Source organism: Anoplopoma fimbria, chromosome 24 (assembly GCF_027596085.1).
Source record: "Anoplopoma fimbria isolate UVic2021 breed Golden Eagle Sablefish chromosome 24, Afim_UVic_2022, whole genome shotgun sequence".
Taxonomy (NCBI): Eukaryota; Metazoa; Chordata; class Actinopteri; order Perciformes; family Anoplopomatidae; genus Anoplopoma; species Anoplopoma fimbria.
In genome coordinates this window covers 12,823,836-12,839,475 of record NC_072472.1, presented here as the reverse complement: position 1 = coordinate 12,839,475, position 15,640 = coordinate 12,823,836, and the positions used below count along the sequence as shown (strand labels likewise).

Sequence of the window (15,640 nt, the reverse complement as noted above, 5' to 3'; positions counted from 1 at the left end):
AGTAGCTGTCAGCAACACTATGACCTGGGTTGCTGCAAAACGTTTCAAGTTTCAAATTGTTTTTCAAAACTAGGTGCGGCTTGGCTCAAAGTAATACATTTTTCAAGTTCCCTCTGAAAGTGTCAAATTGATGGGTTTGAGGCACTGCAACTATTCCCAAAATGAATTGAAGTGAAAACTTTGAATGAGTGTAAATTGTGTAAATGTGCTGTGACAGCTTCCAGGACTGTCTGTTTGTCTCTGGATGTGTGAGTGACGCCTTCCTCCTTTGGGGGTGAAAACAGAACAGATAAGTTTTGACAAATGGGTGTTGGAAGAAGGAGTGTTTCTTTTAAAAGCATGCATGTTTGCAGATAGATGTCATGGAGTCATGGATAGCATGGTGGTGGCTGTGTGACCTTTTTTGCAATCCACTGATAGATTTTATTGGTTATGTTGTACCAGGATATTAACAAATCAATTGTACATGTTTGAATCAAAATCCCTGATCAACAATGAAAAATAGTATGAACATGAAATCACAATTTCATATTTTTATTGATAAATGTATGACAGCTATTCCCCTTACATAGCAAAGAAGTAGGTTATGAATTGATGTTACTGATAGATTTTTTTTGTGAAAGAATCCCTATTTGCTACTGACAGTATTTTATAGGAAGGAGGAGTCTAAAGATTTGAAACAGGCCATTCGACCATTACATACATTTTGTGTGGGTGGGTATTTTTCAATTATTTTTACTCACATCTTATTATAACAGAGTGTTTTCCAACAGCAGATGTGCTGCATGCTGTAGATCATTGATTTTTATCAGAGCTGTTACTCGCTCCGTGTTCTGCTGAACAAGCCCTACCTCCCCCACCCAGTCTCACTCCTACAGCTTGTGACCGCTGCTCTAGATTTACTTCTAATTTGCTTAATTGAAGTTAGCCTGCATAGCAAGCTCAAGGTGACACTGTGACACGCATGGGAGTGTGTGAGTGTGTGTGTGCACCATGGTTTTAGTCTATCCATTGACGGCACAGATAATTTAAGCAACCAATATAATCTGACTATTGCAATGCTTCATTACCCTGAAACAAACACATTATTGCCATTCAAGCACATTTAGTTTAATCGTTCCACATAAAATCCACCGTGAAATTATTTCAGAATATATATGTATGTATGTGGTTATTTTTTGCATACACCCAAATGTGTATCTAGATGTCTTTGTTTGCACATGCATGTAGATAATGTCAGCCTTGTGCACATACTGTGAATGAAAATAACAATGCTACAACAGACAGATGTATTTCTTTTCTTAAACAGAAAACAAAATAATATTATTTCAGCTTGTATCAGTGTTTTTCTTCTTCTGTGTATTCTTATTTGTATCTTAGGATAAAATAGATCCAGGTTGGGTCCAATTCACTGTTTTTGGATGCTCTCATGAGAGGTTGAATAGTTTACAAGGATTGTGATCAACAACATTAATTTATTCTGCAAAACAAAAGTCTTATAGGGGGAATTAATCTGTTTATGAATCAATGCCTGCATTTTTTTTTTGTGTGTGTGTGTGTGTGTGTGTGTGTGTGTGTGTGTGTGTGTGTGTGTGTGTGTGTGTGTGTGTGTGTGTGTGTGTGTGTGTGTGTGTGTGTGTGTGTGTGTGTGTGTACTGTTATTCTAAATGTACACTGACAGTGAGATAGAAAATAAATGTAAAATAAGAAATCACTGAAAAAAGAACACCCAAAAAAAGAAAGAAATAAAGGAAAAATTGAGCTGCTGTGTCAGTGATCTGCCCGCTAGTGTTTGTCAAACCGTCTCAACGTCATCGGAATAATCTGGTTCGATTGAAGCTATTATCAATAGCCTCGCTAGTTTCCCTCCGTCCTGGTGGCATGCTGGCCGACTGAATGACCCTCAGCTATACAGTGTGCACATGTGCCAAATGCTGTCATCTCTGCTAGGGCTGCAGGCTATAGCTTTTTATGTGTGTATGTGTGCGCATTCACATACATCATTTTTAAGTACAAGACTTTCTAATACAAGTATAGGGTTTGTAAACTTATTAAGAGATATGATAAATCTTTTATGAAACTTGTATTCACTCTAAATGATGAAGAGACGGCATCTGTAAGCTTGTATCGTATCTTTATCATCTGTGTTTTTATAATCTAAAGTTGCTCTTTTACGTTTTTCAGGGCTGATCACGACAACTGCGAGGAAACTGGACAGAGAGCAACAGGCAGAGCACTTCTTAGAGGTACAGAATAACCTAAACAGTGTGCATTGGTTCATAGTATTATTATTTATCTCGCCATTACACCTGCCACAGCCTACTATTAACAGAAACTGGGTGGAGGACAACCCTGGCAGGCCCTCAAGGCTCCATAAACTGTGATAAATGGCTCTAGTTTTGGGCCCCAGGTTTAGGAATTTCTAAATGTAATCATTCATCATTGGTTATCTTCTCTACTCAGGACGGGAATAGGGGGGAGAGGAGTTGGTCTACCCGACATTTGATAAGCGCAGACACTGGGCATACAGATAGCTCACTGATTACCATTTCTGTTGCTTCTGCTGCTCTGCATGCAGATGAACCTGATAATCATAGACATTCCACTTCAGAGACACGGGGAAACTTCTACTTCCCCAGACTTCTCTTACAATTTAGTAGGAGCTGTTGAATCTACCAGAACTTTGCCCTTCTGCAAAATGGAATGAAATAACCCACAGCTGACCCACGGTAGTGCAGCTTGGTGTTTTGTTTCTGTTTTGCCAATTGACTTGTCTAGACTCAATAACTCCCTGTGCTTGCTTTGTTCAGCCCCAGTGTGTAATAAGAACCCAGTGTATGAAAACTCACTACAAGATGAAAACAGCAAAAGATGTAGAAGGACGCTTGCATCTAACGGCATCATATACTTGAACATTCCCACCTAAATGGAGTTTGAAATTGGGGGCACAGAAGCCTTTGTTGAACATCGTCCTGTCCTGTCCTGCGATTTCAATAGCCATGCCAGTCTATGCTGCCTGTTTGGAAATGAATAGTCTGGTGAGCAGTCAGGCTGACAGCACTGGTGTTCACCCTGATCTGATCCAATTGATCAGTGATCAGACCTCTGCCTCCAGGCGATCAATAATACAAAGAGATTTGTCATGAGCTCAGCCACACAGTGGGAGTTGTGTTAATAAATGTATGCAAATCCTGCATAAATGACAAAACATGTTTAAGAGACAATGATGCATCTCTATGACTTCCTCTATGATTTTGTTTTTGTATGTGTGGTCGTACACGTCCTCAGGTAACAGTTATTGACGGCCCAGTCGCCATCCGCCAGTCTACCGTGTGGGTCATAGTTCACATTGAGGATGAAAACGACAACCCGCCCACCTTCCCGGAGGTCACCTACCGCATCAGCTTGACCGAACGAGACCGCAACAAACGTGGCGAACAGGTGTACCGTGTCTTCGCTTATGACCGTGACCTTGGTGCCAATGGCAACATCACCTACAGCATCGTCGATGGTAACGCGGATGAAAAGTTCAGTATTGACCCCAGGACTGCGATGGTGTCATCAAAGAAGATGGTGACAGCGGGAAGCTATGATATCCTCACTGTGAGTTTCATACACCGGGTTTCTTTTTTTTTATTATTGATCTTTATTTAAGTGCTTTTTGGTCTAAACTAGGCCAGTGACATATTTCAGCTAAAACACAGCACTCATAGGAGAGAATAAATCTATAGTTTAAATTACAGACTGCCGATTGTCTAACTAGGGACAAGACTCCTTTCAGACACAACGCTCCTCTCTTTCCACTTCCTGAGTGCTGCTATTCAAATTAATTTTTTATGTCTTGCTACAACTTACTTCATAGCCACTTGAGGTTTCATTAGTTTATATTGCTCAACTTTCATGCAGTTGCAAATTTGGGAGAAGCAATCACAATCACACTGTTCCTTTTTCATTGGGCACAAGTCCAGGTATTTGAGCTTGTTGTTTTTTGGGTGTTTTACATGGCCAATGAACTCAAACGTGCCAAGGTAGGTGGAGCGGCACAGCTAAAGTTGTGTTTATTCACATCAGGTGACACAGAGCAGTTATGATACTCTGGCATAAAAGGCCTCTCCGTGAACACATACACAAATTACAGTTTTTGTAGCTTTATTTGCATACCCAATTATTCATACTTACAATGTATTCATCATGCTCCATCCCCTTTTATATGCTGCAGACACCAGACTTTTCTTATGCATCTGATTCACTGATCAGTCGGTCCTGCCCATGTGACCTTTGAGCTTTTGCTCAGTTTCAGTGGAAAAGAGCTCATGTGTGACATGAGAGTATCATAGACAACAAACACACCAATTTCTCTCTTTCAGCTGTGTTTCTTTATATTTGGGATAATTCTGTTCCCGAAAGCAAATAATAGTTTAACTGATGTATTTGGCTCACAGGCTCTGGTCTTAAATGAGCACCACTTATAACAGCATATTTTACAATTACCTCTCCTATAGGTTTCTCCAAAGAGGTAGTTCATATATTGTGGCTAATGCTTTTCCCATCTAATGTGAGAAAGGCAGAGTGAGCCATTTGAAGTAAGGCAAGGACAGCCATCCCATTAAACTGTAATTGCTGGAATCAATTTTGAGGTTAAATAAAATATCATTTATGGAGGGGAGGTTGTCGCTGATGTGTAGGTGTAAGTACATGTAGGTGCCATGACTGAAGATGAGCATAGCGCTCATACGTTTAGTTTTCACGATCTGTGGACAGAATTCTAACACATTCTCCATGTTTGCTTGCCCTGAATGCATACATACTAACATAACACGAAATCCAGTTTAGTGGGAAATCTATATTACGGCAAATTGACTCTTTTCACTTGTGAAATATATTTTTTCCCAGTCTGGCTTATCATTGATTCTGAGTTTTGCTTAAATGTCATGAATCATTGGCCCCTGCATGTGTCAGCTGAATGTCATGTTTCTCATTATTGTTCCCTACTCTTAGATTAAAGCGGAGGACAGCGGTGATCCCCCATTATGGTCCACTGTCAAACTCCATGTAGAGTGGATTCGTAAACCTGTCCCCTCGCCTGTGCCCCTACTATTCACCCAGAGGTACTACAATTTCTCTATCTCGGAGACAGCTGCTGTAGCTCAGCCGGTGGGAGTAGTCGCTGTCAGCCAGTCAAGCGCGCCTGTCTGGTTCAATATCATCGGTAAGAGAAAATTTATGTGAGATACTAAACTAACAGACCAGAGCGTAATCCATACTTCCAAATTTTGTTGTGCTGTCATGTTCATTCAAATGCATTTATTCAGGATTTCTAGCCACACATTCAAAAATGTAATGATTATTTTCGTGTATTATAATTGAAATTGATTTTAATTATATTAAAAAAGGACATTTGGTTTTCATCAGATTTTTGACCACTTGTGACTGAGAGAGAAGAGATCAAGTCAGTTTACCTTGAATTGAGGTATAAAGGGATGAGGGATGAAAAAAGTAGTTTGAACAGAATTTATCAATATCATGATAATGCTTTTGACGGATGCTTTTTAGTCCAGACCTGACCTGGATGAGCCAGAACCAACACACTACACTGGAGGCGAAGCAATTTACACCATGCAGTGTAAACATTTGCAAATGTTACATTTCTTGATTCAAACTGCAGGCTTCCCCACAGACCTCCATAACAGCTTTGCTGTAACTTGGACATATTTATGTTGATCTCCATTACCCATGCTGCTGGAGAGGAACTGTTCACAATCTAAATTAGCTTGTAAATAAAAAAGGCTTATGACACATTCTGTAGTTAATTAATTGTACAAAGGCAAAAGGGAATTGTCTTTATAAAACTATAGAAAATATAAAAATAAAAGGATGGCTTCAGCTGCTGCTGTGGCTCTAGTGGCAACAATTTAATCTTCTGAGGAGCGTCCTGGCTCTATACCTGTCTGCTTGTTTGAAACTGGTGAGCTCTATCTAGCCCCTTGGTTCAAATCTACGAAAGGGTTATCAGTGAAAAGCTCATTGTTGATTGCTACTCAATTAAACATCTTTCAAGAGACCCAGGTCCCTTACTTGCATGTTAATATGAAAGTGAGTTGATAATTAGTTGATTAGTTGATTATTCTTTTGCAGTCATGCACATCAAAGATACAGAAAATGCGATGAAAATGTGACGTTTTATTCCTGTTCCACTCTTACTATGGATATCAGTGGAGTTATTGTGCAGGAAAAGTTCATTAAAAAAGTAAAAAGCATGATGATCATCTTTTTCTCTCAAATTTCAAGAACCATACTTGAATATCATCCCTGATTAAATCACATTGTCCCAGGTTGACTTTGCAGAGTGCTGTATATAATGTAGATAAGTTCAGACCTTTGATCACAAGAATATCCTTGACTCCCTAAATATTCATAATCTCTTTTTTTCTGTCCTTCTCCCTCTCTCTTTTACCGTTAAGGCGGACGGGTTGCCAAAGAAACGTTCTACATTCCTCAGAATGCATGTGGAAGAAACTGCTCACTTGACACAGGTCTGGTCAAAGTCATTTTGCCACACGCCTTTCTCAAATACCCCAGGTCTGGAGAAATTCAGAAAAGTCAGGAAATGCAGCAAACAGTACCAGGACCTTATTTGGCCAAAGACAGGTTGATCTGAGTTTTAAAAAAACACTCCACACTAACAGCACTAGTTTGTTGTCTTTGCCCAGGCAGGACAGGTTCATATCATTAATTAAGCTATTATGCTGCTACGTTGGAAAGTGAATGGGGAAGCGCTTGACACAGTTTGCGTTTAACTGTAGTGTTTTTGTCCTCAGATAGACTTCTCTATATGGAAATCTCTTTGAAACTATACCAGAATATGATGTGACGTTATGGCCCATAACCACATATATTTCAATATGAGTCTGTCTGATGATCTTTCTGCAGTTACAGACAAACCCAGCACATCTTGTTACAATAGGGGAAGTGTGTTACTCTTTGTCACAGTTGTTTTTTTTTAGTTCTTTGACTTCTCAGTTTGTATGTTTTGTGTGGGTTGTCTTTCATGTGTTTCATAGCATAAAATCTGATGCAAACAAGGTTTGTTATTAGAATAAGGTGTCAAAACATTTAGGTCCAAACGTTTCAAAACCAAGTCGTAATTTGTTGACTCCTACTACATCAATTATTCTGCATACATATACTGTATAACCACCTGTTCAGATTTTGTATTGCCGTTTGTAAAAGAAGCATGAACGATCCCCAAGAGGCACCTCTTATATACAGGAAAGAAACACTATACATCTCTTTATTCAAAGACTACAGACTGTGATTTTTGTATTTCCTAATACTGTGAGATCATAGTGTAATATTGACCAACCTCACATCCTTAAAAAAAGCCAATCCCTTTGGTTTGCTACAACTCAACACGCATCAGTGCTCCTGTGAAAAATGCCCAATCAGTATTCATATGCTGAGGAGAGCTCAAGCTCCCAGATATCTGGGGAGAGAAGCTGGAATGAGACGAAGGATGGTACTGAATACCTAACACGTATCAGTCCTCTCCCTCACTATAATCAAACATTAAGCCTCTAAACTGTACACTCACTGCCTGTGGAAAAGACCCGGCTGCAGGTTTTTGATCCCTGAGATGGGTTGTGTTTTGGAGTGATAAGACAGATGTTTGTGTGGCTGTTAACAGCTCCCTGACTGCCAAGTGGGTTCGGCGCTACATTGCATTGCATTTCAGTTCATTTTATTTCACGGACCCTCCAGCTCCAGACGCAGGCACCTGGCCAAAACAATTACACAGTAATAACTTAGAGCACCTGAGTTTGGCACACAACGTGAATACTGAATGACTGTGTGTGTATGTGTGTGTTTTGTGCGTGATTCCAGGGAGCTTTGACATGCAGTTTGACCTTCAAGTGGGGGTGGGAACTCTAGTCGTTGCAAAGCCCCTGGATGCAGAGGTGCAATCTGTTTACAACATGACTGTACAGGTGACCGACGGGACCAACTTTGCCACAGCACAGGTATGCACACTTGGGATTTTGTAATGCATTGGCACTGCTTCATACACACTCCAGACCCACATCGAATTAAATTATTGTTACCCCTTCCTGGGGGAGCTTTTTGCTCTCAGCTTTCGTCCTTCCTACGCTTGCACTCCCTTTTTTCTGAAATGATCTCTCACTGACTATGAAATTTGCTTTTTGTTGCTCTCTCTTTGACATTTCCTGTGCGCCTGCTGTCTTGGCTGGCTCACTAGGTCTGCCTTGTAAGGGAAATCCTTGATATCAATGGATTAATGGGATTAGCCTGTGCAAATACAGGTCAAACGTTTGTGTTCATAAAAAATGCAGCACAATTACATCCCTCTGAGAAAAAAACCTTGTCCAGCTAGAAAAAATAGCTAATAACTAGTGCTTCGACGAAAGACATTTAGTGTAAATACTATTATCTCCAGCTTGCAAATAAAAAATTCATAGGGTAACACTACCCTACAACTGTGTTATATATTATCAGACATTTAAGCAAACTTTGTTCTACTCTGTACCCACCCCAATTACTTTTCAAACTTTTCCTTTGTCACTCAGGTGTTCATCCGAATACTGGACAGCAACGACAACCCTCCGGTCTTCTCACAGCCGGCCTATGATGTCAGTGTCTCAGAGGATGCACCACTGGACATGGAGCTACTGCGGGTTAGAGCGTCAGACATGGACGAGCGTGCCCGTCTGAGCTTCTCCATGTATGGCAGTGTAGACCCAGTCAGTATGAGACTGTTCCGGGTCAATCCTGGTACGGGGGTTGTCTACACTGCAGACAGTCTGGACTACGAGGCCAGAACACAGCACATCCTCACTATTATGGTGAGGAAGAAATATGTGCTTCTGTGTGTGCCTGGTTGGCTGTTGCCATTAATCTCTATGTGTTACTGTATGTGTGTACCTCTGCTCTCTTCCAATTTATTCTCCTCTTGGGAACTATGCTTCTCTTACTTAATTTTAGCGGATTTCTTTCATTTATGTTCTCCTACAACGCTATCCGTATTCATCTCTCATTTCACTCCAGGTCAAGGATCAGGAGTTTCCATTTAACCGTGACCTGGCTCGTATCCTGGTGGCGGTGGAGGACTCCAATGATAACATCCCCTACTTCACCAGCACCGTATATGATGCTGTGGCCTATGAGTCATCTCCCATAGGCACTTCAGTACTACAAGTGACAGCCTTAGACAAAGACAATGGGATAAATGGGCAACTCACTTATACCATGGAAGCAGGTGTGGACTGGATTTAATATGCTTTTTCAGAGGACAACAAATTGGGATTCAAATTCGTTTTTCGCGTATTTACTAGTAATGATGTCTTTAACCTTTCCACTACTTACAGGGAACACCGGTGGTGTGTTTGGAATCGATAATGAAACAGGCCTTATATTCGTTGCCAGGGATTTGGACATCACCTCTGTGGGCTTTTACACCCTCACTGTGCGGGTCACAGACAGTGGATTTCCTCCATTAATGGCCACCGCTTCAGCCCGCATCTCCTTGATACTCTCCGACTTCTCCCAACCCAAATTCTCTCAGAATGAGTATCAGGCTGAGGTAAAGAGATAGATGGCTGACTTAAAGGATGGGTGCATGGGGGAGAGGTGTGGGAAGGGAGTGATAGTTTGAAAAAAGAAAAGCTGGTAGGGATTAATGGTAAATCTCTAGACAGCTATACAGTAGGAAAATATCACTGCTGACAATGTGCACATAACTCGCCAAAGTGCCTTAAATGTTATAACCGATGTCTTTGCCTTTACAGATAATGGAGAACAGCACTATTGGAACATATGTGACCACTGTTAGCGCGCTCAGTCGCTCAGCACTCATATATGACATCACCAGGGGCAACGAGGAGCACTGCTTCTTCATCAACCAACATACTGGTGTAATCAGCACTCGAAGACTACTCGACTTTGAGGTTTACTGATGAACGTGTTTCAACTAGAAAGCGTATAAATGCATAAATACGATTTTGCCAAAGTTCAGTGTTGACAGAAGGAGCGGCACACAGAATTTTAAGATGGCACTTATTACTCTCTGCATCATTTTGTTTTGCCAGCAAACGACATCCTACTTTCTGGTGGTGCATGCCCTGAGCATGGCTGGAGTGGAGGCCAGCACCACTGTCATCGTCCAGGTGGGGGATGTCAATGACAGCCCGCCAGTCTTTCAACAAATCAGGTATCAGTGTTTGTCAAAAGAGGAGAGCTTTTGTACTGACATTCTCCTCTGTTGTTTGCTGAGCTGTGTTGAGGCCTGACAACATGGATTTTTTCTGGAGTGATTGAAATATAGCTTTTACAGCAGTGCCCTCTTTTTATCTGAACAGGTATGTGGGTGCAATCAGTGAGGCTGCTCCAGTCAACAGTGTGGTCGTGGGAGAGGATGGTAAGCCTTTGGTCATCCAGGCGACCGACAGAGACCGCAATCACAACGCCCTGTTAGTGTTCCAGATTGTAGATGAGACCGCTCGTACGTTTTTCAGCGTGGACTCTGGGACTGGATCAATTCGGTAGGTAGAAACCAGACCAACTGCAAAAAATCTTAAGGATGTCTGATTCACCTGCTTACAATATCTCATACTTTTTGAACTTCTTCTTATTTCAATTTTTCTTAATTTTTAGAACAATTGCCACTCTGGACTATGAGACCTTCTCAGAGTTCCTCTTCCGGGTTCATGTTAGGGACAGTGGTCAGCCTCCGCTGAGTGCTGACAGCCCAGCAGAGGTTGTTATAAAGGTAAGTCAATGGCATATGAATCAGCTTTCACTGCTTCATGAACCATTTTTGACTCACTTTGATTCTTGTATTTAATTTAATTAAATTGCAATTTAATTATTTTCACTCTGGATACGACGTCCTAGGTGATCAACATCAATGATTCGCCTCCAAAGATGTCACAGGAGACTTACGAGACAGTACTCCTCCTGCCAACCTATGTGGGGGTCGAGGTTCTAAAGGTTGAGGCCTTTGACCCCGATATGACCTCTGACCTCACCCTGAACCCTGACAAGTCCATGACCTCTAAGCTGGCTTACTCTCTGGTGGACAGCAATGCGGAGTACTTCTCTGTGGAGCGCTACACCGGAGTTGTGACTGTGATCAATCAGAACCTGAGCAAAGACCGTTACCGCTTTAATGTGAAGGTAAGTGATTGGCTACAAGTGTTCAGTGAACATGGCACATAAATATAATGTTTAAGTGTCTTGTGAAGCTTAGATAAACAGCATGCAGTTGGCTTTATCTGGCTCACCTAATAATGCTTTCTACAGGGAGGTCAGAGCACAGATAAGTAATCTCCAGGTATCCATGCCCTAGGGCTGTTTTGTTATTTTTGCTGAGAAAGGGAAAGGCAATGCATGCAAAGTCTAATTGAATACACAGCATTACATCATCTGCATTAGTAAACTGTCAAAGAAATGCAAAGAACACTTTCCCACTCAGTGCTGGGGGCCCAACAAGGCACTCTTACCCTTCTCTATATGTTTGTTTTAAGGTATGGGACGGACGTTTTTCCAGCACGGCAACGGTCACAGTGCTTGTCAGAGAAGCTATAGACAGTGGACTTCTCTTCACCTTCCCGTTCTACTCCGCCTCCATCCCAGAGAACATACCTAATGTCACCATAGTGACTGTTGTCAACACAGTTGGCCACCGCCTCAACGAACCACTAAAGTACACTCTGTTGAACCCCAGTGGATGCTTCACCATCCGGCCCACCTGTGGAGTGGTGCTCACCACTGGTGTGCCTTTTGACCGGGAGGATAAGGACAGTTACGAGTTGGTGGTGGAGGTCAGCAGAGAAGATGAGATACTGAGGGTGGCGAGAGTGACTGTGCAAGTTGAGGTGGGTGTCTTTTTATTTTTCCTTTCTTTACACTGACCCCTTTGATTTTCCTAAAATAACCGTTCTTTCTCTAGGTGGAGGACGTGAACGACAACGCTCCAGAGTTTGTGAACCTCCCTTACTACGCTGCAGTGCAGGTGGAAGCAGAGCCAGGATCAGCTATTTTCAGGGTATCAGCCACTGATCAGGACTACGGTCTGAATGGAGATGTGACATACAGCCTGAAGGACCAGCATAGAAACTTTCAGGTAATTTGACACTTTTCTGCTATTAAATGTTTTCTAACTCTTATATGGTGGGCTATACATTTGAAAAGCCATGGATGTTTTACATTCTTATGCACTTCATGTTACAAACATGCATTTATATATTTCATGCAGGTGAACCCTGTGACAGGAGAGCTGACTTTAAAGAGAGCCTTTGAGGCAGACTTATCCAACGCAGAGTACAAGGTGGTCCTTGTGGCCACTGATCGTGGCTTCCCCCTCTGTCCAGTGAGGTAGAGCTGCCTGTTACGGTAGTAAATAAAGCCATGCCGGTGTTCGACAAGCCCTTCTATGGTGTCACTGTCAGAGAGGATGTGGCTGTCTCCACCTCAGTCCTGTGTATCAATGCCACCAGTCCTGAAGGCCAGAACGTCATCTTCACCATCACAGATGGAGACCCTTCCCTCCAATTTGACATTGGCTTTGACACGGGAATCATCAGTGTGATTTATCTGTTAGACTATGAGACCACTCAGTACTACCGGTTAACGGTGAAGGCTACAGATACTCTGTCAGGAGCAAGGTCTGAGGTTGATGTGGACATTGTCGTTCTGGATGTGAATGATAACCCGCCACTGTTTCAGAACACCTCATACTCCGCTGTGCTCACTGAGAACTCCATGATCGGAACGGCCGTGTTACAGGTGTGTGTGTGTGTGTGTGTGTGTGTGTGTCTTGTGTTTATTGAGTGAGTCCATTGTGTACTCTTACTAAATAATTGTTTACGCTTAAGACTCACTTCAGCAGTCTTGCATCAGTACATGAATATTAGATGCCAAATCATTTATTTATGAAAAGATACCGGATATTTCCCTAGAAATTTCCCACTGGATGCACTTGACCTTTAGCGAATAATAGACCAGTGTCGTTGTTGCACTGAGAAACATGTTTGGACAAGATTATTTATAAGACACCAAATTATTGAATTCATGGTTCCTGAAGCAATTTTGTTGAAGTTCAGAGTCATTAAAATAGGTTATTGCCTTATTTTTACTATATTGTTGAAATTTAGCAACAATCAGGCAGGCAATCTAAGAATTTTGGATTACATGAATGTTTATCATTCCTTAAAATACTCATGCATGTGCTCATTGGTATTGCAATACTGGTCATGCATTGTAAATGCATGTTTCTGGCTCCTGGCTTATCATCACTTAGTAGCACTGATGGACTTAACAATTAACTAAATTAGCTTTTTTTGTGTGTTAAAGTAAAAAAAATATTATTATGAAAATCTGTTTCATTTTGTTAACGCAATTCAAAACAATTGATCGAACCAACTTAGTCCCTCAACCTCAACATGAATATCACACTATTTAGATTATTTTCATTTAAATGTTTTTGTAATTAAAAACCTTACAATAGTTAAACGTAAAGTAAAACTGTATGCTTTTGTTTCAAAAGTGTTGTACTCCAACAAAATGACCATGCCATATGCTGGACTTTGTTTTGCTGTGGTTTTAGATGCAGTATTTCAGCAAAACACAGAACTTTATTTCTTTTTTTTTGTTATTTGGACTCGAGTGTGGGTAGCTATAGCGTATGTAAGGCTGAACAAATCAGACCATATTCTGAATAATGCATGAGGGACTGTAAGATTGTATGTTACTCTCCCTGTAGGTGTCTGCCCAAGACCAAGATTCAGAGAAGAATGCCCTGGTGAGTTACCAGATCCTATCTGACATCTACAACAGCACCGACTACTTCCAAATTGACAGTAACAGCGGATTGGTATACACGGCACGCCTGCTCGACTATGAGCTCATCCAACGCTACAACTTCATTGTCAGAGCAACAGACAGTGGAGACCCTGCCCTCAGTAGTGATGTTAGTGTCACCGTGACTGTTTCTGACACAAACGACAACCCACCTAATTTCAGCCAAGCGATGTACGAGGCCTTTGTCAGCGAGCTGGCTCCCCGAGGGCACTTTGTGACTTGTGTTCAGGCGTCGGATGCTGACATCTGTGATGCTCAGAGGCTGAGGTAAAATAAGTTTTATAAAGTAGTGGGTGTGGTGTTTTCTCTGTAAATGGATGATGAGAATTTCTGGGCAATGTTCCCCATTGAACACAGTTGAATCTTTGACTAAACCTTTCAGTTTATTATGTTTCGAAAAGCTTATTTCCTTCTAGGCAATCTTGTTTTTGTGTTTCACTCCATTTGTGGATATTTTCTGTTTCCAGCAGCCTCTGAGCGCAACATTATAGAACAACGTAAACACTATTGCACTCTTTTTTTTAATTTGTTTTTTAGATACAGTATTCTATCTGGGAATGAGAAAATGATGTTTATGATGGAGCCAGATACAGGGGTGCTCAGTCTGTCTAACAAGAGGAGACAAGGCATGAAACTCTTGTATCAACTCAATGTGTCTGTGTCAGATGGAGTCTTCACCAGCACTGCTCAGGTGAGACAACTTACAATAAAGTTCTATCAACGGATTTGTTCTTTTTTTATACCCTTGCAGTGTTTATACGTAGCAAACCGACTGACCTTTTATAACAACCCATCGCTTCAAATTTATCACAAACACTCCCAGCTCTCCGGTACGGCTGTTTTACCACTAGCTGCTGAGCACCTCTGCAGTTGGAGGTTAATGTGTGTTCCTGTCATATCAGATTTACTGTTAGAATGAGCTGCGAACTGGAAAAAAAAATCACATCTGTCTCGTAGGGTTAATTACAAGTGGTCTCTGGTATCCCATATCTCTGGTAGTCTACATCATATGTCGTAGCAATAACATGACATGCCATTCTTTTGCTGACATGATGCATCAATCACCATTTGGTCTCAAGCCTGACTGATGCTCTTACGGTTGCTTTGCATGTTGATGTGATCATGTTTGACAAATCAGCCATTGATGATTTTTGTGATGGCATCAACAAAATGTCAGCAGACATGGATGGGATGTGGATTATAATGATGATGGTGATCCCCAGGTGATTGTACGTGTCCTGGGAGCCAACCTGTACAGCCCAGTGTTCAGCCAGAGGTTCTACCTGGCTGAAGTCCAGGAAAATGCCCCTGAAGGGTCAAAGGTCATTCAGGTAAGTTATCTTTCTTAATACTCATTCAGTATTGTTTCCATCGGGACTTTTAATAGGAAACTCCCTCCATGGAGGATGTTTTAGAACCTTTTAATGACCATCCTGACATTATTTTCCGAATCTCTGTATGGACCTCCAGGTTCGTGCAACAGATGAGGACTCCGGGCTGTTTGGCCAGATCACCTACTCCTTCATCAATGACCTGGGGAAAACTCAGTTCACCATTGACGCAGATGGAGTCTTATCCACCTCTCAGAAATTAGACAGAGAAAACCCTCTTAACAAGGACATGGTGCTGACCATTATGGCCCTGGATGGTGGAGGTATTATTTTTGACATTGACTGTAAAACTATTTCCCTGACAAAAATAATCTTAACAGCAGCCAATATAATACAATACATAAATTGAAAAAAAGTCCTACCTCTAAAACCGGCAG

General features: G+C 41.5%; 1 protein-coding gene across 1 annotated transcript in view; it reads left to right on the top strand.

Annotated features, from left to right (window-relative positions):
* LOC129113882 (protocadherin Fat 3) overlaps positions 1 to 15,640 on the top strand; it is a 56,634-nt gene that overhangs the window by 14,267 nt on the left and 26,727 nt on the right. Inside the window, 21 exon segments of the mRNA XM_054626366.1 lie at positions 2,185 to 2,246; positions 3,289 to 3,603; positions 4,999 to 5,209; positions 6,462 to 6,533; positions 7,882 to 8,018; positions 8,583 to 8,858; positions 9,061 to 9,271; positions 9,381 to 9,595; positions 9,801 to 9,959; positions 10,101 to 10,222; positions 10,371 to 10,553; positions 10,666 to 10,780; positions 10,906 to 11,187; positions 11,538 to 11,888; positions 11,963 to 12,136; positions 12,269 to 12,371; positions 12,374 to 12,798; positions 13,775 to 14,139; positions 14,410 to 14,563; positions 15,096 to 15,203; positions 15,343 to 15,526. Of these exon segments, the coding sequence (XP_054482341.1) occupies positions 2,185 to 2,246; positions 3,289 to 3,603; positions 4,999 to 5,209; positions 6,462 to 6,533; positions 7,882 to 8,018; positions 8,583 to 8,858; positions 9,061 to 9,271; positions 9,381 to 9,595; positions 9,801 to 9,959; positions 10,101 to 10,222; positions 10,371 to 10,553; positions 10,666 to 10,780; positions 10,906 to 11,187; positions 11,538 to 11,888; positions 11,963 to 12,136; positions 12,269 to 12,371; positions 12,374 to 12,798; positions 13,775 to 14,139; positions 14,410 to 14,563; positions 15,096 to 15,203; positions 15,343 to 15,526 (4,224 nt within the window).